Genomic DNA, 22082 nt, shown 5'->3' on the forward strand with positions numbered 1-22082 from the left:
AGGGCAAGTGCAAAGACCTGCATCTGGGGAAGAACAGCCCCAGGCACCACTCAGGTCAGGCACAATCCCAGAATGAGCAGCTGGAAAGCAGCTTTGCACAGAACCTGTTGGACATGAAGATCAGCAGATCTTGATGTCCAACAGGTGCCACATGCCCTTGCAGCAAAGGTTACTGGTTATCCTGGACTGCATTGGCAGGAGGGCTGCCAGCAGGTAGAGGGAACTGATCCTGCCCCCTTCACCAGCAGCGGTGAGGCCTCACCTGGAATGCTGTGTCCTGGTCTGGGCTCCCCAGTACACATAATGTATGAACATGCTGCAGAGTCCAGAAAAGGGTCAGGAAGATGATTACAGGGCTGATTAGAGAAGGGAGAGAGATCTGGGATGGTTGAGTACAGAGAAGGCTGGGAGAAGCTTATCAGTGCACGTAAATACTTGAATGGGGTGCAAGGGGGACAAAGCCAGGCTCTTAGTGCCAGGTGCAGAGGCAATGGGCACAAACTGAAAAATCAGAAAATGCTTTTCCACTGCAAAGGTGACTGAGCACTGGCAGAAGCTGTCCAGACAGGTTGTAGAGTCTTCATCCTTGGAGATACTCAAAAGCTGCCTGGACATGGTTCTGGGCAATGTGGTTTAGGTGTCTATGCCTGAGTAGACAGACATGGACCCAGACAGCTGGACCCATGACCTGCAGAGGTCCTTTCCATCCTCAGTCACCCTGTGACTCTGTGAACACTTATCAAGAAGTCATTAAGTAAATTCAAACAGCAATATACATGGAGCAGATCCATTTTTACCTACTTGTAGATCTCTAATCTTTCAGGTTAAGAATATTTTAGAAGACAGGCTTTTATGTAAGTAAAGCAAAAATTTATTTAATTTTCCTGCCAACTATTTTCCTTACACATTGTCCTTCCAAAGAGTTCTGCATGACAGGTTACATAATTCTAATGTATCTGATAATTAGAAAGACTGATTTTAGAAATTTCCTGCTCTCCTATTTAGACTTACAGTTCACTGCTCAGTCCTAAATTGTTTTGTATTAAGGCATCATGAACTAAAGGCAAGAAGAAATATTTTAATCTCAAGTAACTTAACAACACAGATCAAAAAGTCAGTGTATATAAGCTCCCTCAGTAGTTTACACTGGTACTCTCTTACCTGAGTCTGATGTAGTTCAAGAGTATTCAATTTGTCCAATATTTGGCAAGACCTTGGTGAATACCATCCTAAATGACCTACTCACAAATTAAAAGTAAAAACAACTCTCTGACTTAACCTGTAGTCACAGAAGAATCCTAAATCATTGAACGTAGGACTGAATGCGTAATCTAAACACTAGCTTGACAGACCACATTTACAGAGTGACACAAGCACCTTTCCAAAAAGTTAGAGAAAACCTATCATCACACAGAAGTAGATATTTTCATTTGATCCCAATCCTCTTTGTACATGCAGGTACTTCCCCTGTATTTTCCCCTAATATCCTAAGTAGTGATATTTTCAACCATCACTTTATTTCCATAATAAACTTCATCCACTGTAATGCATCTAGCAGTCCATATGACACAAAAAGCACAAGTAAGAATTTCATGGATTGACAGAAATTCCATCATTCTGTTTTATCCCTGTTGGGAAAGCACATATATATCAGAACGTTTAAGTATATACATGATAGAGATTTATCATTTAGTCACGGGTAAAAAAAGGCTAATCAACATATACTCAGATCACTATGCATTAAGACCACTGATGTATTTGTTTCCAGCTGGACGATTTCTTTTGGAATACACTCTTCCTGTACTTAAAGACAGAAATTGTTTCCAGCAGCTAAAGGGAGCAGTAAGCTGCAAAGAGTTGCTACATTCTCTAAGAGGGGGTGGGAAATCACTAATCCTTGATTTTAGAAGCAAAACACAGTGATTGACATGGTTTTGATGAAAACTTTGAGCATGAATGACAAGTCTAAAGAAAGAGCATGGTATTAGAGAAAAAGCAATCTGTTTCAAGACAGTTATCTGATCTAGATGGTTTTCTGCCTGTTCTGCTTCAGTGCCAGGGCAAGATTCTTTCTTATCTCCAAAAATGCTGCTCTTTCTTGTAAGCTTTTAGTGGATCCCATGACACAGTGGGCTCACTCATAAGCACAGGAGTGCTGTCCTGACTTGCTCCAGGCAGCAGGCACATTATTTGAAAACAACTTGAAGAGCAGCATTACTTCAGCACACACCTTCTCAGAGACGCAGTATGGTGCTACTACCGTGCTACACCTCAGTTCCCTCTAGCCCCAGAACACAGCAAAGATCAGATAATATTACAGAGCAGCTGACAAAAGGATTACCACCTGCCTTCTGAAAAGAAAAAAGTCTGAAGAATACCAACAGTAGGATCCTTATGTTGGTCAATAACATTAGAGTAAGCATAGCAATGGGCTAACAGGAGAAACAATTTATAGGTGTAGAACAGGAAAAACAAGAGAGCCTTTAGGCCTAGGCAAGCCTTAAGCAACAGAATAAGCAGGAGCACTATGGATCTTCAAACCCCAAAACCAAGCAGGTGGACTGCCCAATGAACCAATGCACAGCCTGAGTGTTGTGTGCCTACACTCCAGTGGGATCAACCACGCGCTCCAAGGTGGCTGCACCATGGAAACAAGGCAAGGTCACACAGATTTTCCTAGAATGCTCCCTAGAACTGCAAGATGCCTGTCACAAGCATTCCAGATGCTACTTATGCTGATAGCTGTGACAATTTGACCAGGAGACACTAAACTAGAAAGCTTGTAATGAACAAGGAAATCTCATGTCTTAAGGTTGATTTTGTACTTAAGAAGACACATCCCACTGAAATTAGGAGTGAGGATTGGATTTCCCAATGCCACTTCCAGCTCAGTTTACATCATATACCTAGTGACCCTGAAGATGCACAGAAACCCTATCTAAATGCTGGGATGTTCTGAAGACTGTTGAAAACAAACAATTCTAAATATTAAATGAGCTGTAAATAAGAGTAAAATCACAGTACAATCCCATTAATTGCTGTAAAATCAGCAACTGTGATATAATTTAAACATTTAGGAAATTGATTAATTATCCATACTTAGAACACTTTCCTGATTCATTCTATTGTCCTCTGATCATAAGAAGAGAATGAACTTTCAAGAACTGAATAACAGATTTGAACATATGCCATATGCTTAACCCAGCTATTCATCCAATTTTGTTTAACTCTTGCTATTTATACACTAAATGGAAAATCAACTTTTGATCTCCCACAGCTTGGTATCTACCATATGGACATACTCAACATTAAAAAAAAAAAAAAAAAGAAAAAAGAAAAAAAAAGAAAAAACAACACAGGGCCTGCTAACTCAACTAAACTCAAAAGGCTCCATAGCAGCATTTGTTAGACAAGAGTCCACATAACACACAAACTCCATGTTGAATTTCACAGTAGCTAATTCCAACATCTTGCCTGCTAATGAACAGTAATCATTTCATGGATGGCAAAAATCGTGTTTATTCTAGGGTTTCAACAAATTGCATCAGGGCTAAAAAAAATAAAGTAAAAAAAAAAAAAAAATCTTATGGGCAACAACTGTCTTTGGTCCTTTACAATGAAAGATATAAAATGTTGGCATTAAAAAGCCAATTCTTCCTGGGAATGATGTTGTGGTAACCAGGTAAAAGTACTGGTAGTGCTGAAATCAGGCTCAGCACAGAAGTATTTTAGAAACATCTTGAAGGAGGTCAAACACCACTTTCGTGCACTATCAGCATGCTAACAGCACTAACTATATATTATAATATTGATTATAGTCTATAATTATCTGGAAAATCCATTTATATCTTTAAATCCCCACAATTTATTTTAGTTTTTAAAGTAAGGTTCATCTGTATTTCCCTGAAATTTACTATATAGTTAAAAAAAAAAAAAAAAAGGGGGTTGAAAGCTCTAAGATACAAGCTTCCCTAAACAAAGCCTGTATGAATAATAAGAATTAAACTACAGCAGCAACCTGTCCCAGAGAAGAAAAAATGCAGGTTTAATCTATGTAGGCTTATCTATGTTTAAGCTTTGTATTCGATTACTTTGCTAATATAGTTAATATTAATTCAGTAGAGACTCAAAGTAGGTAACTATTGAAACATCTTGTCTTCCTACTCTTAAACTAGTTATTTATTAGTAAGGAACTGACATTTTTATTTCTAAGCAAGTCAATATTAGCAGATTCACTTCTAGTCAAAGGGACTGCAGTCTCCATGCAAAATAGGTTGAAGCATACAACAAAACTTTAAAAAAAGTGTTGTGGGAACACGATGATGTACTGTATAAATACAGCATGTGCTAACAATTTTAACTTGTTTCAAATTATTAGATAGGACTTTCTACTGCAGAATTCAATGGAAATCCTGCTGATGTAGCAGGTACTGCAAAACAACAAAGTATCAAAACACATTCCTGGATAGAAATACATCCAGTTGATAATCACATACTTCAACATTAATTGTTCCAGAATAAAATTCACCCTTTTCTGACATAACAGCTCCATCCAGAAACTACTAATGAAGGCTGTATTATCATTAGTATCTTCTCAGGTATTTCCCTCTGTAGCATTTATTGCCTGTAATATCCATCTGAAACTATATAGGTTCTAAGCACACACCAGCACCTTACTATGTTTATTGATTAAACAGTACTCAGGAAAAAATAAAAGGGTAATCCACTTAAGGTTTCTAAGAAAAAAAGATCTGCAATTCTTTTTGGATGCTTACTGTGAAGGTCAAAGACCAGGGACAAATACCACCTGTGGACAAGGTCACTAAACCAAATGCAGACATTTGACACCGGCAGGGGAAGATGAGAAACCTCACTGTGTTAAGCATGCATCAATTCCCTTTTCCTAAGTAAATTACTCCAGCCTACAAAACCATCAATCCATACCTGCAGTGGTATTAAACACTTCACCACGCAATTTGTTACTTTGATTTTGAAGCATCTTAAACCTTCTTAGTTCTTAATTTTAGTAAGCATCAGTATAGCCAGAATCTAGCTCAGCACTTTTTCTTGTAAGCTCAATAGCAACCAGAGAAGGTCACTGTATTCCTGAAATGCTTTCACCACCAGCTGATGACAAGGTTTATTGAGCATTAAAGGCATCCTGTGTTGCCATTACTAATCCTGACTCTTCTGCCAATCCACTTAAATCACTACCCTTCCACATAGGTACAGAACTGCACCACACAAAGAAAAGAAGCTGCCTTTTGGCACGTCATGTCAGGCAGATCTTGAGGCACTAAGTTCAGCATTATAGTATTTGTTTCATATCCTACAGTCAGCAGTTTTTTAAATACCAACTAGGATTCCTATTATTTTTTAATATATCATAATTTTGTGTCTCACTCTGTAAAGCACTTCATTTTTTTATAATCCACATTCCTGAGTTCCGTATTTGCTTTAATACAAAGTCTGCAAAAAGATAGGACATAAAAACATCTTAAGCTTACATGACTTCCTAAAATATTTAACTCCCTGTTTCAGCCAATTTCTAGATAAAGAAGAAACTGGCTAAGACATTGAGCACAAAAGGTTTTTAAACAGATGTGTTTTTATTGAAGTTATTTTATACTTAATAACCTTTTCTCAGTGTTTCGAAGTTCTCTATTTTTAAAATTCTGCAATACTCATCACAATATTTCTTGCCTACAGTGAAAAGCAACTAGCTCATTTTTAACTTCTCAATTGATATTTTCCCAATTTAAACAGAAAGCGTTTTAAGCAATTATGATTGTGGCCCGTCCTCTGCCAGAAAAGCCACAGTAATGTCTATTTACTCTGTAACAGGCACTGAAAATTCTTTTCCAGGTTTAGGAACCTATGATTTGGTAATTGTACATAAATCACCAGCACAAAACTTAGGCACCTCAATGGATAGGTAACTACTTTCATTGCTTGTTATCATATTCTTAAGTCAGTCACTGTAGACCAGCCAAGACCATGATTTTGAAGAACTTGCAGGTACTCTTTCTAAAACCACCACATTAACAACTACTTACTTAGTTACCTCGCTATTTGTCAAATAGTTAATGTGAAATATTCAAAATGCTAAGAAAATGGAACATTTCTATCAAAGAAAAGAGGCAAAAGAAGCTGTTGAAATGCAAGCACTGTCGTGTCAGAGAAAGTTTTGCATCAACTGCCAGTGCTGCACAGAGACCAGTAACAAAAGTGCTGCTGTTTCATGGAGAGTGCAAATGCTTTGACGTAGCACAGTAAAAGCTGCTCTACTAAACCAGTATGTCCCAAACTGGTTCTCTGAACAGTCCATGGAAGCACAGGACCTGGATCACACTGAGACAGACATCAGGCACTGCAGAGCTGCACAACCAACAGTCCTGACAGAAATGCCAGGCACCAAGTGAAGCAATTGTGAGGTAAAAGCAGTAGCAAAACAAAAACTGTATTTCTGACTGCAGCCAAAAATATTGTAATAGGAATTACACACATGACAGAATGAAAAAAATAGAAAACATAAGATACAAAACTAGAGGTTAGCAGACACCTAAATCATTGAGTACAGAAACAGTAGTGATCATACAGAACTCACTAAGCAAGTAGAAATTCTGATTGTGTAACATCTCTGACTGCAGAGAGGTCCTGAGATAAACAAAAAAATCCAAAAAAACCCTCCTAACATCAAAAGTACATCTTATAAGAGCACAAAGGAGACCTTTCCATTGGGTCATGCTTTTGTATTTTTTTTTGTGATCAACTCTACACAAACAGTAAGCTTATCCTAAGTTGTACCTCTCAAAACAAACCTTTAACCCATGCAAAATATAAACTCACAGTATCTCAACACATAAATTGCTAGTTACATTTGAATTGCTGATGACCCAGTCTTTGACTAGGCTTACAAATGACATCCATCTTTCCAAGACTTTAAACCTTATTTCTTTACCTCACAGCAGCCATAAGATTCTCCAGAAAGCCTATTACATTATGACTAAAGTCTAGGTTAACACCACTACTGCAATAGTAGCATTTTAAGTAAAGTTTTTTGTGTTTTATTTATCATTTGTCCCTGTGCCTGCACCTCTGTGTTGAGATCACAACCTCCTATGTGGTTACTAACACTGAAATACACTAGAGGAACCAAAGACTGCTGAACCAAAGTCTGAAGTTTTGTTAGTTTGCCATGATCCACAAACAAGAAGAGCAGGAACCTGCACTGAGAACACACCTAACTAACCGAGTTAACCACATTAAACCCTCTCCCTAGATACAACCCCCTTCAAGCATCAGAAAGCCTTTGATAGACAAAAGGAGCTTTCAGTTATTCAGAACAAGTAACATGGTATTTTTAGAGAGGATATACTAATGTCTCCTACATTTTGTAATATTTCAGTGCTCTGTTTTGGGGGGAGGGGGGCAGAGGATGCTTCCTCAAAAAAAAAAAATTCAAGAAACAATCTATTTCCAAAACTTGTAACATTTAGAAAATATACGATAAAAACATTCTTTAAAGAAACTCGGGGTATCTAGGAGATGGGGATATTAAGCTACTTTGCTTAACAATGCTGAACAGAACAGCCTGCAGGCGTCCTCCTGCTGTGACCTTCTATTATTAACAAACACATTGTTCCAGCAATAAATACATTGGAGCCCCACAGCCCAGAGATGCACCAGCAATCAAGGGTGTCATTTTATTGGGAAAAATAACAGGAAAGGAAAGGCCAGGAAAGTTAACATGAAACAGACAGATGTGCATATTATTCCTCCTCCAGGTGATACACTCCAATTTGGAAATAGTGACTAAAAGCAACGTTTTTGGAACCTACTGCTCACACAAAATCCAAGACCTAGGATAATTGTATTTTTCTCCAAAAACTTCTCAGTGCAGAATCACAAGTACTGTAGAGTTCAAAAACAATCATGCAACAGAATCATGCTTCTCATTACCCAATCTCAACTGTTTCTCAATTTTGATGTGTTAAAGAAACCTCACATGCCAAGGATTACAAAAACAGCATTACTAAGCAATTCAGGTAGAGAAAAATAAAATCTCTACAGTCTATAAAACGATGTTTCCTTCTCCTTTGCAGATCAGAATTTTAGTATTCCAATTAACAACATAAATGCATTAAATATAAGAAGTTCACAGTTTTTAAACTGTAATTTCTCACAAAGTATTATCTTGAAGCTAGCTATATGGCAACTTCCCTTTAATCATCAGATATCCCTTTAAATACATAGTTTGCCTACTTCCTAATTAATATATGGCCTTTACTCTGTCTCTCCCCAACCATTCATCCTCTCACAAAGCAAAGAAGAAAATATGTATGCCACACAACAAAAAATGATAAAACTATTGTGATGCTACATCCCTACTATTTTTAATTTCAACAAATACTATGCGAAATACTTGGCTTTTGCCTTCTTTTTTTTTTGTCAGACATCATAAATTTAAACTTTGCTAGTTTCAATGAATAATTAAATTTTCAAAAAGTGCAGGTAATTAAGACTACCAAAAATTAAAATTGAGTAAGAAGTCAGCAATTATAGACTGCATGTATTTTACCAGATCTGCAAGGGACTCTAATTAAACACATATTAATTGCCCTAATCTTCTTAGGCAAGTAATAAATTGGAAGAGCTGATTAATGCACTGGATTTAGTTCAGCTTGTTAAATCTGACAACCTGGCAAAGGAAGACTATCTTGAAAAGCTCTTTTAGCTAAGTAATTGGAATTTTACTCTCAGTAATTTGCCATTCCATAATAAGAGCTATTTAGTATATTGACTCTTCATCAGTGAGGTTTTTTTTTAAATGCATACTAGTTACACTGAAACAGTAGCATTATGCTGCTCATAAAGATTATGAAAAACTATGAACTTTGACCTTTATTGTCCATCAAAAGACACTTTCACTCTGAACACAAATTAATGTATTTGCTTTTAGGCAATAAATCCTAATTAATTCTAATTCTAGAAGCTGCTAATAACATTATAGAAAGTCCATATGGACACATTAAGTCCTCTACACAATTCATAAAGCCAGCAACTAAACCAGTTTTCAATATTAAATAACTGCTGATGACTGCTGGAATACAATGAAACATCAGTATTCAAAGAGCTTCAATCTCTTCTCTCTTTTTTATCTATTTATGCAAACACTTCTGCACATACACATGACAAGGGAGGGTAACATTTTTGTAATATAATCCATAAAAAAAAAAAAATAGAGAAGGTTGGAAACCTCCAGGTCAAGATTTTAAAGGTCTGATATCTCTACAACACAGTTGCTTACTCCTAGCTTGTAATACGGAAAAATGCATCAAATTTCACTTAAAAATAAGCAGATGTAGGTGAACAAAAGAAGAAAAAAAACCCTCCCTTGCTAAGGAAAAAAGAAGCAAGTAAAGAACAGGGAATCAGAAATTTTTATATTTGAAAAATGTTTTGAAGTATTCCATGAAAGCTGCAACAGCTCTTCATCTGTCCTAGAAAGTGAGGAAGTTTATAAAGTCTTTCACATGAAGAAGCTTACAAAGTCTTGTGTTCCAAATCAAGTTCAGTCAGAAAACAAATCCTAGACATAAAAATATCTAGCTGCCATCATATTTTCATTCTGTAGTTCTCAGAGCTGACATTCCATACTTCTCTTGTAAAACCTGTAACTTCCAGGATGTACATTTGAAATTTGTTACTGTTCTGTTAGCAAAATCTAGTGTTCATACACCTTGAAAATTAGTCACAGTGAACCTGGAACTTACCCTTTGTTCCTTAAGTGCAGTATCAACTAAGGAGTCAGCCAGACATCAGTTTTGAGCAGCAATATGATTCACAATTGAGTTTTAACTTAGAATAAGCAAAACACCCAAAATTTGATCAGGTAATACTAGAGGACTGATAAGCCATGGAAGGAGACGCGAAGGTACCGCAAAGAACTGTCAAACTCGGATGCCTCAAATATTTCCTACCCAATTTTCATGATGCAGTGCAATTTACTGCTTGTCACTGAGGTCCCTAGCACAGGAGAAATTCTTTACTGTGAGGGTGGTGAGGCATTGGAACAGGCTGCCCAGAGATGCCGTGGACACCCCAACCCGAGAAGCGTCCAAGGCCAGCTGGGATGGAGCTCTGAGCAACCTGAGTGGAAGGTGTCCCTGCCCAAGGCAGGGGGTTGGAACATATTGATCTTTAAGGTCCCTTCCAACCCAGGCCATCCTACAATTCCATGACTGGATACACAGGTGGCACTCAATTTCAACCCTCATCCTCAGGAGTCTTAGTGAAAGAAATAGTACTTTGCCATCATCCCACTGAGTGTAAGCAGGTGGTATAGACTTTTTCCACTGGTTGTGTATTACTTGCAATGAAAGGGTTGGGGCTTGTGCCTGAGGCTCCCATGTACTACTACAAGAAGCTATTGGGAGCAACCCAATTCCAACTACTTTCCAGTTGATGGCATTGATCATTTAAAGACCTGTTAGACTTGTTAGCTGCACTCAGGTTATGAGAAGAAATTCCACATCTGAACTTGAGGTCTCTAACACAGAAACCTTCAAGGCTTATAAAAAGACACATGATGAGAAAACCCCTCAAACTTCAGGATTTGTGTAACTGAAAGCAAAAGAGAACTGGAATGTTAAAAAACCTCAACTTTCCAGCACAGTGTCAGTTCAGCACTGCCGAACGTAAAACTTAAGTTTGAAATATGGCAAATATTCAGTTTGTGATTTGCCTGCACTTCATTTCATTGCTTGAGAAGACATACCACAGCTTTATCAGTGGCAGAATAGCTTGTCATAAATCAGAACTGAACAGGGAAAGCCACTGAATATTTAGTTAAGTGAGAAAATGGACAATGAGAGCTGAAAAATCCTTGGTGAAAAGGAACTATTCAAATGACAGGGTGTGCTCTGCCTGTCATGAGCAAAAAGCCAGTGACTACAACTTCTGGTCCAGAAGATGCTGGGTTCTGTCTTGCTTGAATAAAATAAACAAAAACTAGAAAAGCAGAAATCTGACAGAACTTATATTTTTTGTATAATTTGTTTGTATTTTTGTAACACACTACAAAAAAAAATACACATCCCAAAATTTTGGGAAAAAAAATTAGATAGAACAATGAGTTAAATATGCAGATTCCGGAAAGTACACAGGAACAGAGAGCATGAAGTCATTTAGACCAAAGAATCTATTAAGGTCTAGTTTCATTTCAACAGACTACAATATCATTTGGTGAACGGAAATCAATTAAAAGCTAGAACCTGCATTTTGTAAAGCAAATCAAAGACAGTAGAGACCTTTTCTGCCCTACAGACTCCCTAACAAAAAACCCCAAAACCTAATTGTGACAAAAATAAGTGTACGTTTATCTTCTCAGCACTTTTCTACCATCTTTCCCCATATTTATGCAGATAGTGCAAAACTTAACTTCAGCATTTTCTGTCAACATTAAAACCTAAAATCCTGTCAAGCACATGACAAAGTCTTGCGGTTGAAGATGCTATGTATTTAAATTTTCATGATATCACACTTTCCAAATGTTACAAGCATACAAATCAAACGTATGTTCTTACTGTTGCCAAAGAACTTTCTACAAAAAAAAAAAAACACCCAAAAAAAACCCCACCACACCTACGAGATTTCCAGTTTTCATTGACTTATCTCTCATTTTCTGCACATATCTGAACTTCGCTCTTTTGGCCCTTGAAATCAAAACGCAGAAAAAAATGTTGTTGAGGAGATTTCCATAAAATTCTCTAATGTTTCCCAAGTAATATTTGCAAGCTACAGAGACTGATAATGAACTACCATTCCCCTTTCAACAACTTTTTCAGTATGTCTCTGCACTCTAATTAGACATGTAATCTATACTAAAAGTTCTCTTGAAACACATGTTTCTATTATTACCTAAATGTTTCAGGTCTTAATGTTTTTATAAAATTTGCAAAGACTTCTGTATATTTCACTTAATTATGCTTGTCTTTAGAAAAGGTAAATATTGTAAGACTTAAATCCATTTTTTCTCTCCACATAACATATTAGAAGACCAGTCACTTCAAAAGTTACAATTATTACATTATTTTTTAAAAAATGACACATCTCTTCTAAATTTTAATAACTTTGTTCATTTTTCTTTTTAAGACATATGTTTTAAATCGCAGTGTTTTGCATAACTGGTGAATCACAAGATGATATTCAGGCATAATGCTGAATTCTGTGCCAATACACACACACTTTAGCTTTAGCACAATTAATGAAGTACTTGAAGGTGAACAGTAGTAATATTTCCTAGATCACAGAACTTGAGTACAGACCATCATTTCCCCTCCTTCAAGTTCACACATATAGATAAAGAGTGTCAGACAGAGGAAAACACAACAATAATCCTGTAATATCCAAGAATAATCCTGAATCCCGGGCTGCACTGAAAGCAGTGTGGCCAGCAAACTGAAGGAGGTGATTCTCCCCCTCTGCTCTTGTGAGAGCCCACCTGAATGGCTGAGCACAGTTCCAGTGCCCCCAACATAAGGACATATAGAACTGTTGGTGCAAGTCCAGAGGAGAGCCACAAAGTTGATCAGAAGACTGCGGCACCTCCCTTACAAAGACAGGCTGAGGAAGCTGGGGCTGTTGGGCTTGGAGAAGAGAAGGTTGGGTGGAAACCTCATTGTAACCTTTTGGTTTTTAAAGGGGCCTACTGGGCCAGAGAGGGACTCTTCATCAGGAACTGTCCTATCAGCAATAGGACAAGGTACAATGGATACAAATTGAAAGAGGTTAGATATTAGGGAGAAATTCTTTACTGTTGAGGGTGGTTAGGCACAGGAACAGGTTGCCCAGGGAGGTTGTTGGTGCCCCAACCCCTGGCACTGTTCAAATCCAGGTTGAACAAGGCCCTGAGCAACCTGCTCTAGTGGGTAGGGACTAGATGATCCTTAAGGTCCATTCCAACTCCTTAACATTCTGTGATAACAGGACAAGAACTGGCGGGGCTGTGGGATGGAGGAATTAGCAGAGTCTAGCCTTGTGTTTTTTCTAAAAGAAACTTGTACATCTACAGCACAAGTGACAGAGGTTCAACTAACACATTAAAAGACTCAAAACCTTTCTACTTGAATATTTAATATAGAGTTTCACTTGTGTTTTACCCTATTCTAAATAATTGTATAAACATTCACCTGAGACATCTCGATGCAGCAACATGACTTTTCTCCTTCCCCATGAAACACCTCATCATATGTCCAAAGTCCAGAGGTCCAACAGAACACTACCAAATTGTGTGTAAAATAATCACCTTCTGACAGTTTGATGGCAAGTTCATTTTTCCTATGACAGTCTAATCTTTGAAGGAGGCTGTTGGGGTTTCTTTTGAATAGTGATTCACCTTAGTTCATCACATAAATTTCTGTTGATTAGGTGCACATGTGCATCTTCTCCAGTGTGCATATACACAGAAATCTTCCAGTATTCAAGACTCAGCAGTTAAAAATCTTGAGAAAATCCAACAATCACAAATTTTAAGAGACATAACCTGTCTGATACCTTGTACAAAGATACCAGAGACCACTACAAACCTCATTAATTTCTACTCCACCTGCAAGATATTTTCTCAACACAGAACTGCAGATACTTACTTCCAAAAATACACATTGAAACAAATTCCCTACCCAAAGATGGGGTCCAAAGAATAAATGCGGCAGATGCCAAGCAATTTCTTTAAATGCGCTACTGCAAGGCAACCTTATTATAACCATGAGAATGATTATAAGAGAAGATGAAGGAAAGGGACAAAAGTTGTTATCTTGTAACAAGGCAAAGAAAACTTGTTGTTTGGCAAATGACCTGCAACTTAACATTTCTTGTAGGCCATGGTCTGACTATTTCAAAATACCATAAAATGACAATCATTAATTACTTGCAGTCACCTGATTTCAACAAGGAAATATTAGAAACTCAGTATACAAATTCAGACCATGTTCTACTTTGTATCACAATTATACATTTACACTGTTTGGATCCAACCTCATCCTATTGCAAACTTACTTTTGTATTACATTCTGTAAGCTGAGCATCATACCCAATTCACTTTTCATCTTTTCTCTGTTGACACGGCACTCAGCCAAATAGCGGAGAGCCTGAAAGAAAAAGGAACACAGCAGATCAGCAACACATCCAGCACATTATCTGTCATTTCTGTTAGTGCACATCTGCAAAACAGTCACAGAGGCAGTTCTAGTAGGAAGAGAAAGAATTATCACCTAGTATGAACATTAAAAAATTATTTTATTTTTATAAATACACAGAAAGCAAAGAGTATCTAATCTAGGAGAACAGGCTGAGAGACTGGGTTTGCTTATACCAGCTGAGAGCCTAAGGGACGATTTAACAGCTGTCTACAGCTATGCTAAAAGCCTTTACAAACATGGTCAAGCCCAACCTTCCTCTACAGCAGCAGACAAGGGGGAACAGCCACAAACTGTAGCTTGCGAAGTTCAAACTGGGTACTATAAAAAGCTTTTTTCCTCTGAAGGTAGTACAACACTGGAACAGATGACCTAGTGGAACTGTAGAATGAACGAGACAAAGCTACAACTGACCTGATTGAGTGCTGGTGACAGTCCCAATTCAAACAGGAAACTGAAGTGAATGACTTCCAGAAGTCCCTTCCAATAAACATTTATGTGACCTGAGATCTAAAGTAATTTCTATACATGATGCTTCCAGTGTAATTTCCATCAATTCTGTGGGTTCCCTCAGCACTAGAAACTTCACCATTACCAAGTTCCTACTGTCCACAAAAAGAGGTCTAACACATGTATAAGCTTTTGAAGACTAATTGCATTTTCATCATTCCATGCAGGAATAAGAAGTAAGCAGCAAGCTTCTTAGCTTACTGTGACCTAAACTGGGAAATTACACTTATTTGTTGCCCAAGGTTTTGTTTACTTGACTTTCAAGGTAGATTCTTTGCATAATTTTACACTGTTGACCCCAGTTGGTAACTGCATATTCATATGATCCTCCTAAAATAACACTCTTCCAATTAAAATGTCAGTCCTTCTTTTCATGAGACATCTCTATTGTTTGTGCTGAGAAAGTTTTCTTAGAAGGAGCCTCCAAAGGTGTTTTACTGATGTAGGTACAAGAACTGCACTTGAAAAATCCTGCAATACACAAATACAATGATTTATAAAATGGGGTTTGTGACACAAGGTTTAGAAGAGCACCAACTCTTTATATATAGTCATGTAGTAGCTACACTGCATAGTAACTGCTTTAAAAATAACATGCTCCTTAATCCCTTCAGAAATAGAGGACTCATCGTGGGGTTTGTTTTTTCCAAGCCATCTTCAGCATGTATCAGGTAAAATTCACAAGACTGTTTTACTGCCTATTAAGAAACTCTGACTACTGTCTGGCATGATAAGAACTTCAGATGTGGTTTTTGTTATCTCCTGATGTGCACCAGTATCAATAGTTGCAGCTTATAAATGTTGTATATCCATTTACAACCTTAATTTTCAACTTTTCAAATAACTAAATGATAGCTCTCGACTAACTTGCAAGTTAGGAAATGTATCCTTGCTGCTGTAACAAGTTTCTCACTTTTATTCTGGCAATTTAGTAAGGGTGCAACTCAGCTTGGAGAAAGAAAAACCTATTCTCTCAACAGGTAATTTTTTGAGTCACAGCTCAAGTAAGACCAAAGCCATGAGATCAACTTAACTGACCCAACTTCTTAACACCTGGAAGTTCCCATTCCTCCTGCCTCCTATGGGAGATACAAAGGTCTAAACCTTCAAAAAAGTGAAATAATTAACACTTAGTTAATTCAGTATACTGAAAGCATAGGGAAAGTTATTGTTATGGAGTTTGGCTCAGCTTCTGTTCAGCTAAACACTTACCTGTGTTAGCTTTGAGGCTCACATAGGTGAGTTCATCATAATGAACAGGACTAACTGCATACTTTAATATAAAATACACCACTGCCGGTCTTAATAAAAAGACATCTTTGATGGTTTTTATGTGAAGTTTTAAAGCAGTTCCTTAACTTCAGGGTCTTATTTTATAAAATTGTAGTCCAAATTTGAGAGGAAAAAAAGTAGTATTGCCTGTGTTACTGTTGATTTTTTAAATCATTCTAAACTCCTAACATTTGAAGTATATCAAAGAACTTCTGAAATCAAGACTAGAGAAAAACAGAAACAGAAATATATAGAAAATATATAGCACTTCCTCATCAGATACAAAGAAACTACTGAGCTGTACATGGGGAGAAAAACATCCTCCCTGAAAAGTTCTACAACACATCCAAGAAGTTAAATATGAGCCTACTATAATTTATATAGAACATTACAATTTCAGGTAGAGGAATTGCTGAGTAGTACAAGAAGAAATTTAAAGTCAGTGCTACACATCCCTTTATTAGGTGCACATTTAATGGAAGATCATTACATTTAATGATTCCCATTTAAATTGAAGCACTTTTTAACCAACTGGAAGACTACAAAAACAAAAGGCTTTACAGGACAGAAAAATATAAAACACGAAGTCTAAAAAGTTGCCAGCTGAGACATTAAACCTTCAGAACCTAAGCAGTTCAAGAACCCATGAACACAAGGAATCTGAGCAGCAGACCAGAACGTGTTTTCACAGTAAACTGATCCATTTCTCATTGCAGCCACATCCTGGACTCCTCTAAATCTAAATCTTAATTCGCTCTAACAGTAGGTTATCACTACATGGAACAAGCCATGTGCCTCCCATCCTCACCAAGGGGATTTCCTCCCAACACAACCTGAGAACCATCAGCAGCTGTGCAACCACACTGCAGACTGGATTAGTCCTCATCACTCTTGACAAAGCCAGTCCTTTTATGTAGGAGTCATTTTTATAACATGATCAGAGACTGATTTGTGAATCTCACACATGCAGTGAGAATACACAGCCAACACAACAAAGGAAGGAAAAAAACATCCAAACAAGAACTTCTTTTAAAATCACAGCCTAAGGAAACTACACTGGAAAGAAAACCACTGCAACACATTCCTAAGAACAGTAAACTCAATTCCAAATGCCATGGGCAAGGCTAGCCTAAAAAATAATTAGCAGGACACAGGTTCCCTGGCTCACAGGACATCCCTCCCCACACCCAACAGAAATTAAGAGTCATTAAAGTAATTTCATTAAGTCCATTAATATCCACTATGAAAGCAACACAAATGAAAAACAAAGAGTTATGGTACAGACAGGTCTCAGTGATATAAACAATAATGTACACTTGCATGTAAAAGCCAGAGCTCTTTGTTCTTTTGCGTTCTTCACAATTCATTAATTACATAAATAAAAACCAAGAGCATCACCAAGAGTATCAGTAACTTAAAATCTTAGAAGTCTAACTCAACTCTTGAAATGACTAAATTCTATCTTTCACTTCTCCCACTTCTAAGCAAGAAACACATTTTTCTTATGAATATTACAATTCAGGATAAGAAATCAGGACTTCTGCATTTATGATTTAGAACAAGAAGAAAGGGGCAAAAGCTGAAACAAGCTGTATTAGATATTGATAGATTTGGGGTTGGTTGGTTGTTTCAGTTTTGAGAGGGTTTTGTTTGTTTTTAACACCATGAGGCTGGTCAAATGCCAGAGAGGTCATGGAATCTTCATCCCTCAAAGTGCTCAAGATCAAACAGACACAACCACGAGCTGTGATCTGAGTGCACCTGATTTGGGTATGGGATTGGACTACATCACCTGGGGAGGTTCTTTCTAACCTTAAGATATCCTAGGATTGCATTTTGAGTTTTATAACATGAATATCAAATCACTGTCCCTATTTACCAAGCTCCATGACTTCATCTTAAGCAAGAAATTTAAGGGTCCTTAACCCCTCCACACAAAAAGTCAAATTAGGGAAAAAATGCAAAGTGAATTAATATCTTTTAAAAAATCCCCTGGAACAATGTGTCATTTTTGAAATACGTGGTTTCTAAAAAATAACATGTAATGAATATCAACCTAACCAGGCATCATTTTTCACATTTTTACTTGTTTAAACAAATTGTTGAAACAGCTTTGTCAACTGCCTGTTTAAACAAACTTGTTTAACAAAGTTTAAAAATGCTTTACCAACATAGAAATATTTCCAGAATACTTACTAGTAAAGCTGAATGAACAACCTGAGGGTTGGGATGGTCCAAAAACAGAATAAGACCTGGCAGGCATCCTTGATCCTGAACAATGGCCCGTCTGTTCAATGGATCAGCTGCAAGATCTCGGAGTTGGTTCACCACAGACAGTGCATCGGGCTCCTCACTCATAGCAGAATTCATCTTTTCTGCACCATTCACACAAAATACCTGCTGAAAAAAGATTTATTACTACCATCACAACATTTATCATCAACTAAAACACAGACAAAAAAAAAAAAAAAAAGCACAAAGGCAATGATTTGTTCTAAACAAAAAGGACTAGAGTTCATGGAAGGTGGATGAAATTGATAAGGAAATCTAAACTTCCTATGCAGAGAGCAGAAATATTTGGTTAGTAAGGTTTTTATTTGTTTCCTATATGTTATTTCAGGCCAGTCAATCTTTATGGGAGTATTGTATGTTGTTCTTTTTTTTCTCCTTACATTAGTGATAAATGCTTTCAATAAATCCAGTTTTCTCACAAGGCACCCTATAAGTCTATAAGCATCCTTGTGTGTAAGGGTGCAAAATCAAAGTATTTTCAGAGTAGCTTTAGCAATCAAAAAAAATTTACAGTAAATTTTACCACAAAAATCAACAAACTATTACCAATGCATCAAGAACAGTGAACATTAAGCCTTATTCTTCACCTATACATCAAACACTTAGTGCAATGCCATATATTCAAAGGCAAAAAGGGCTTTAGAGGCTGGGCCTGAGCTGTTTTTTCTCCTTTTCAGAAGTGTCCCTCGATAAAAAGAGAGCAAGCAGGTCACGCCTTGCTCCACTCGAAGTCCAAGGCACCAGATCGATTTCCAAGGAGACACGTGCTGGCTTGAGTGTATCACATTGCAGAGTTGTTTAATAATAACTGCTGAACAGGCAACAAAAGCACAGCTTTGCTCAGAGAAAATGCTAAAATCTTGCTGTAAAAAAACCCAAAGTTTCTCCGTGCCTTTGAAACCACTAAATGGTAACTGTAGTCCTGGTTGCTGCCAGCACCAACTCAGCCAAGTAACTTAAGGCACAAAAGTGGGAATGAATAAACATTGTTAATTTGCTAAATCATTCATTTTCTCCAAAATAAAGAACAAATACATTTTTAAGTGATCACATTCTTTTAACATCATTTGTCAACATGACATAAGTTTTTCCTCACTGAAGGTTGGCCTCTGAGCAGCATAAATTTATCACACTCATCAAAAACAATGAACTATAAATACACATTTGAAATATGATAATTTCTGACATTTTCACATAGAAAAAATGCTAACCTCTCAGTCAATGCTTCTTACTTCAGGAAAAAGAGTGCCAGAGTGGAAAGTACAGGCCAATAACTAGTCTTGACTATCAGAAATCAAATATCAACTAGGAGATACAGCAGCTCAACCAATACAAGTTTGTGTTTCCACATGAAGAAACTTTAAATTAAAAACAAAATAAAACCTCAGCAAACAAAAAAACACCAAACAAACAAAGTCAAAGCAACTCCGTTGAGCATTATTAACTATCTTCCATAGTACACAAAAGAACTTAATATTCAAGACTTAAAAACCAAGTCAGGTGTGGGTGGAGCTGGTGCTAATCAAAGCCTCTGACTTCCAGGTCATTCCTATAACTCTTTCCATCCTGACCATCTTTTGCCTTTTTCCTTCTGATCCTCTGAAAAAACCCAGCCACAAAAACAAGTTTTAACCCTCCTATTCCATTAGGCAACACTCATCTAAAGGGAGCTAAAAGAAAGATGGAGAGGAGCATTTTATAAAGGCACATAGTGATAGGACAAGGGGTAATGTCTTTAACCTGAGAGGGGGTAGGTTTGGATTAGATATTGGAAGAAATGCTGCTGTAAGGATGGTTATGCATTAGAACAGAGATGCTGGAGATGCCCCATCCCTAGGAGCGTTCAAGGCCAGCTTGGATGAGCAACCTGGTCTATTGGAAGATGTCCCTGCTCAGAGTACGGGGGTAGAACCAGATGCTCCTCAAGGTCCCTTCCAGCACAAACCAGTAAGTGATTCCGTCATTCCCAGACCCTTCTCCCTCTCTCCTAAGCCTCGACTCCGGAGACAACTCTGAAATCCTCACCCACGATCTGCATAGATCAATTCCATCAAAACTCGCGCCCTCGCCCACTTCCCGGAGTTCTTTAATTAAAAATATTAGGTAGTGTTAAAAGTTATAATAAGATATCTAGAATTCGGGAGTCTGGCAGAGCAGCGAGCCAGGTGCCTGCTCCTGTTTCCTTTTCGTAGCTTTGAGATCAAAGCCGCAGCCCTGTGTCTCCACCGCTCTCCCCTCCGCTTTGTGCTCTTGCCGGGGCGGCCCTGCAGAGGAACCTCCACCACGCCGCTGCCAGCGCTCCCCCGGCGGCCGAGGCCTCAGCCCGACCGGGACCAGGCCCCGAGACACAGCTCCCAGGCCCCGCCCTGGGCAGAGACTTAGTCTGGCAGCCCCCGGGCAACAGGAGCTCCGGGATGTGTTTGGGAAGCGGGGGGATCCCGGCCGCACACGCCGCCCCCTCACGGCCCTTCCCGGCGCGGCCTGTTCCCCTCCCCGGCAGGGCCGTACCGTCGCAGCAGCCGTCTCTGGGCGGACTAGCAGCTCAGCCCCGCGCCGCCATGTCCCGCGGGGCGGCGCGGCCTGCGGAGAGCGGCGGGAGGAGCACCGGAGGAGGCTCGGCAAGAGGCTCGGGAAGAACGGCGGGATGAGCACCGGGACGAGAGCGCCGGCACCACCCACCGGAGCCCGCTCTGACCCGGCACCGCCCAACACCGCGCAGCGCGATTGGCGCGTTCCGAGCACGGCTCTCCGCCAATCGTGGCGTTCTTTGTTCCTGGGAGGGCGCGGTGCATGCCGGGAGGTGTAGTCCGAGGGCGGTAGTCCAGAAACACGCCCCTCCCGCAGCTCCATTTGGTTTGGATTTTTCTTTTTTTTTTCCCCCAAAGACGGTTAACGCCAGAAGTTGAATTGACTGCTCAAATAAAGCGTAGCGTGTACTGTAAAACAATCTAGTGTGGACAGAGAGTGCCCGTCTCCTGGTTCGGAACGCCAAGTGGGCATTCCCCACCCCACGAGACACCGAAATTAAGTTCGGTTTAATATGGTATCAAGGCATCGTTGAGGCTGAAAAAAACCTCTAACAGCACCAGGTTCAACGATGGTTTGGGTCCCCATCTCTTCCAAATCGCAAAGGTTTGCCTTTTCCTCGTTCCTCCACGTCAACTTCGCACCTTACTTTAAAAGTAAAGTTTTCAGTAGTTGCTAAAACTGCAAACACCCACTAAGTAACCCTTGAATCAATTCAGCACGAGGAAACTCTCCCTGAGTTCCCTCCTACCCCGCAGCCCCCTCAGCCCCACAGCGGATCCCGCCTTCCCGCCCGTTTCCCACAGCGCTCCCGGCCCTCCTTCCCACAGGGTTTAATGAGACACGGCCATTCCCAGCCCGGGAGCCGCCGCTGTGGCTGCGGAGGGGCCCAGAGCAGCCCCGGGGAGCTCAGCAGCGCCGCTGCCCTTCCCCGCCGCCTCAGAACCACGGAATTAGCCAGGCTTTTCAGATCTCTGGGCTCATCGTGTCCAACCTGTGACCGAACACCGCCTTGTCATCCAGACCGGGGCACTGAGGGCCACATCCGGCCTTTCCTAAACACCTCTGGGGACGGGGACTGCAGGGCAGCCCATTGCAACGTTTAATCGCCCCTTTTGTGAACGAATTCCTGCTGACGTCCAAACTGAACCTCCCCTGGCATAGCCTGAAGCTGCGTCCTTTATCCCGTTCAGTAGTTGCCAAGGAGATGGGGCCGCCCCCCGCCCTCATGGCGGTGACACCGGGCCCAACCCCCCCCCGGCCGCGCTCTCGGGTCCGGCTCCT

At 39.3% G+C, this 22082-nt stretch overlaps 1 protein-coding gene across 2 annotated transcripts in view; it reads right to left on the reverse strand.

Moving 5' to 3' along the window:
• Positions 1-21285, reverse strand: part of ARMC1 (armadillo repeat containing 1) — a 32796-nt gene extending 11511 nt beyond the window's left edge. Inside the window, exons 1-3 of one of the 2 annotated variants that reach the window (XM_083870057.1) lie at positions 20781-21285; positions 18177-18380; positions 14059-14150 (exon numbers count right to left, since the gene is read on the reverse strand). In XM_083870057.1, the coding sequence (XP_083726183.1) occupies positions 14059-14150; positions 18177-18380; positions 20781-21122 (638 nt within the window). In that variant the 5' untranslated portion in view covers positions 21123-21285. The remainder of the gene's footprint in view (positions 1-14058; positions 14151-18176; positions 18381-20780) is intronic. The other variant, XM_083870058.1, reaches the window with a different exon arrangement.
• Between the last annotated feature and the right edge of the window lie 797 nt (positions 21286-22082).

This window comes from Zosterops lateralis (genome assembly GCF_965231275.1).
Source record: "Zosterops lateralis genome assembly, chromosome: 1".
In the NCBI taxonomy this organism is placed as follows: Eukaryota; Metazoa; Chordata; class Aves; order Passeriformes; family Zosteropidae; genus Zosterops; species Zosterops lateralis.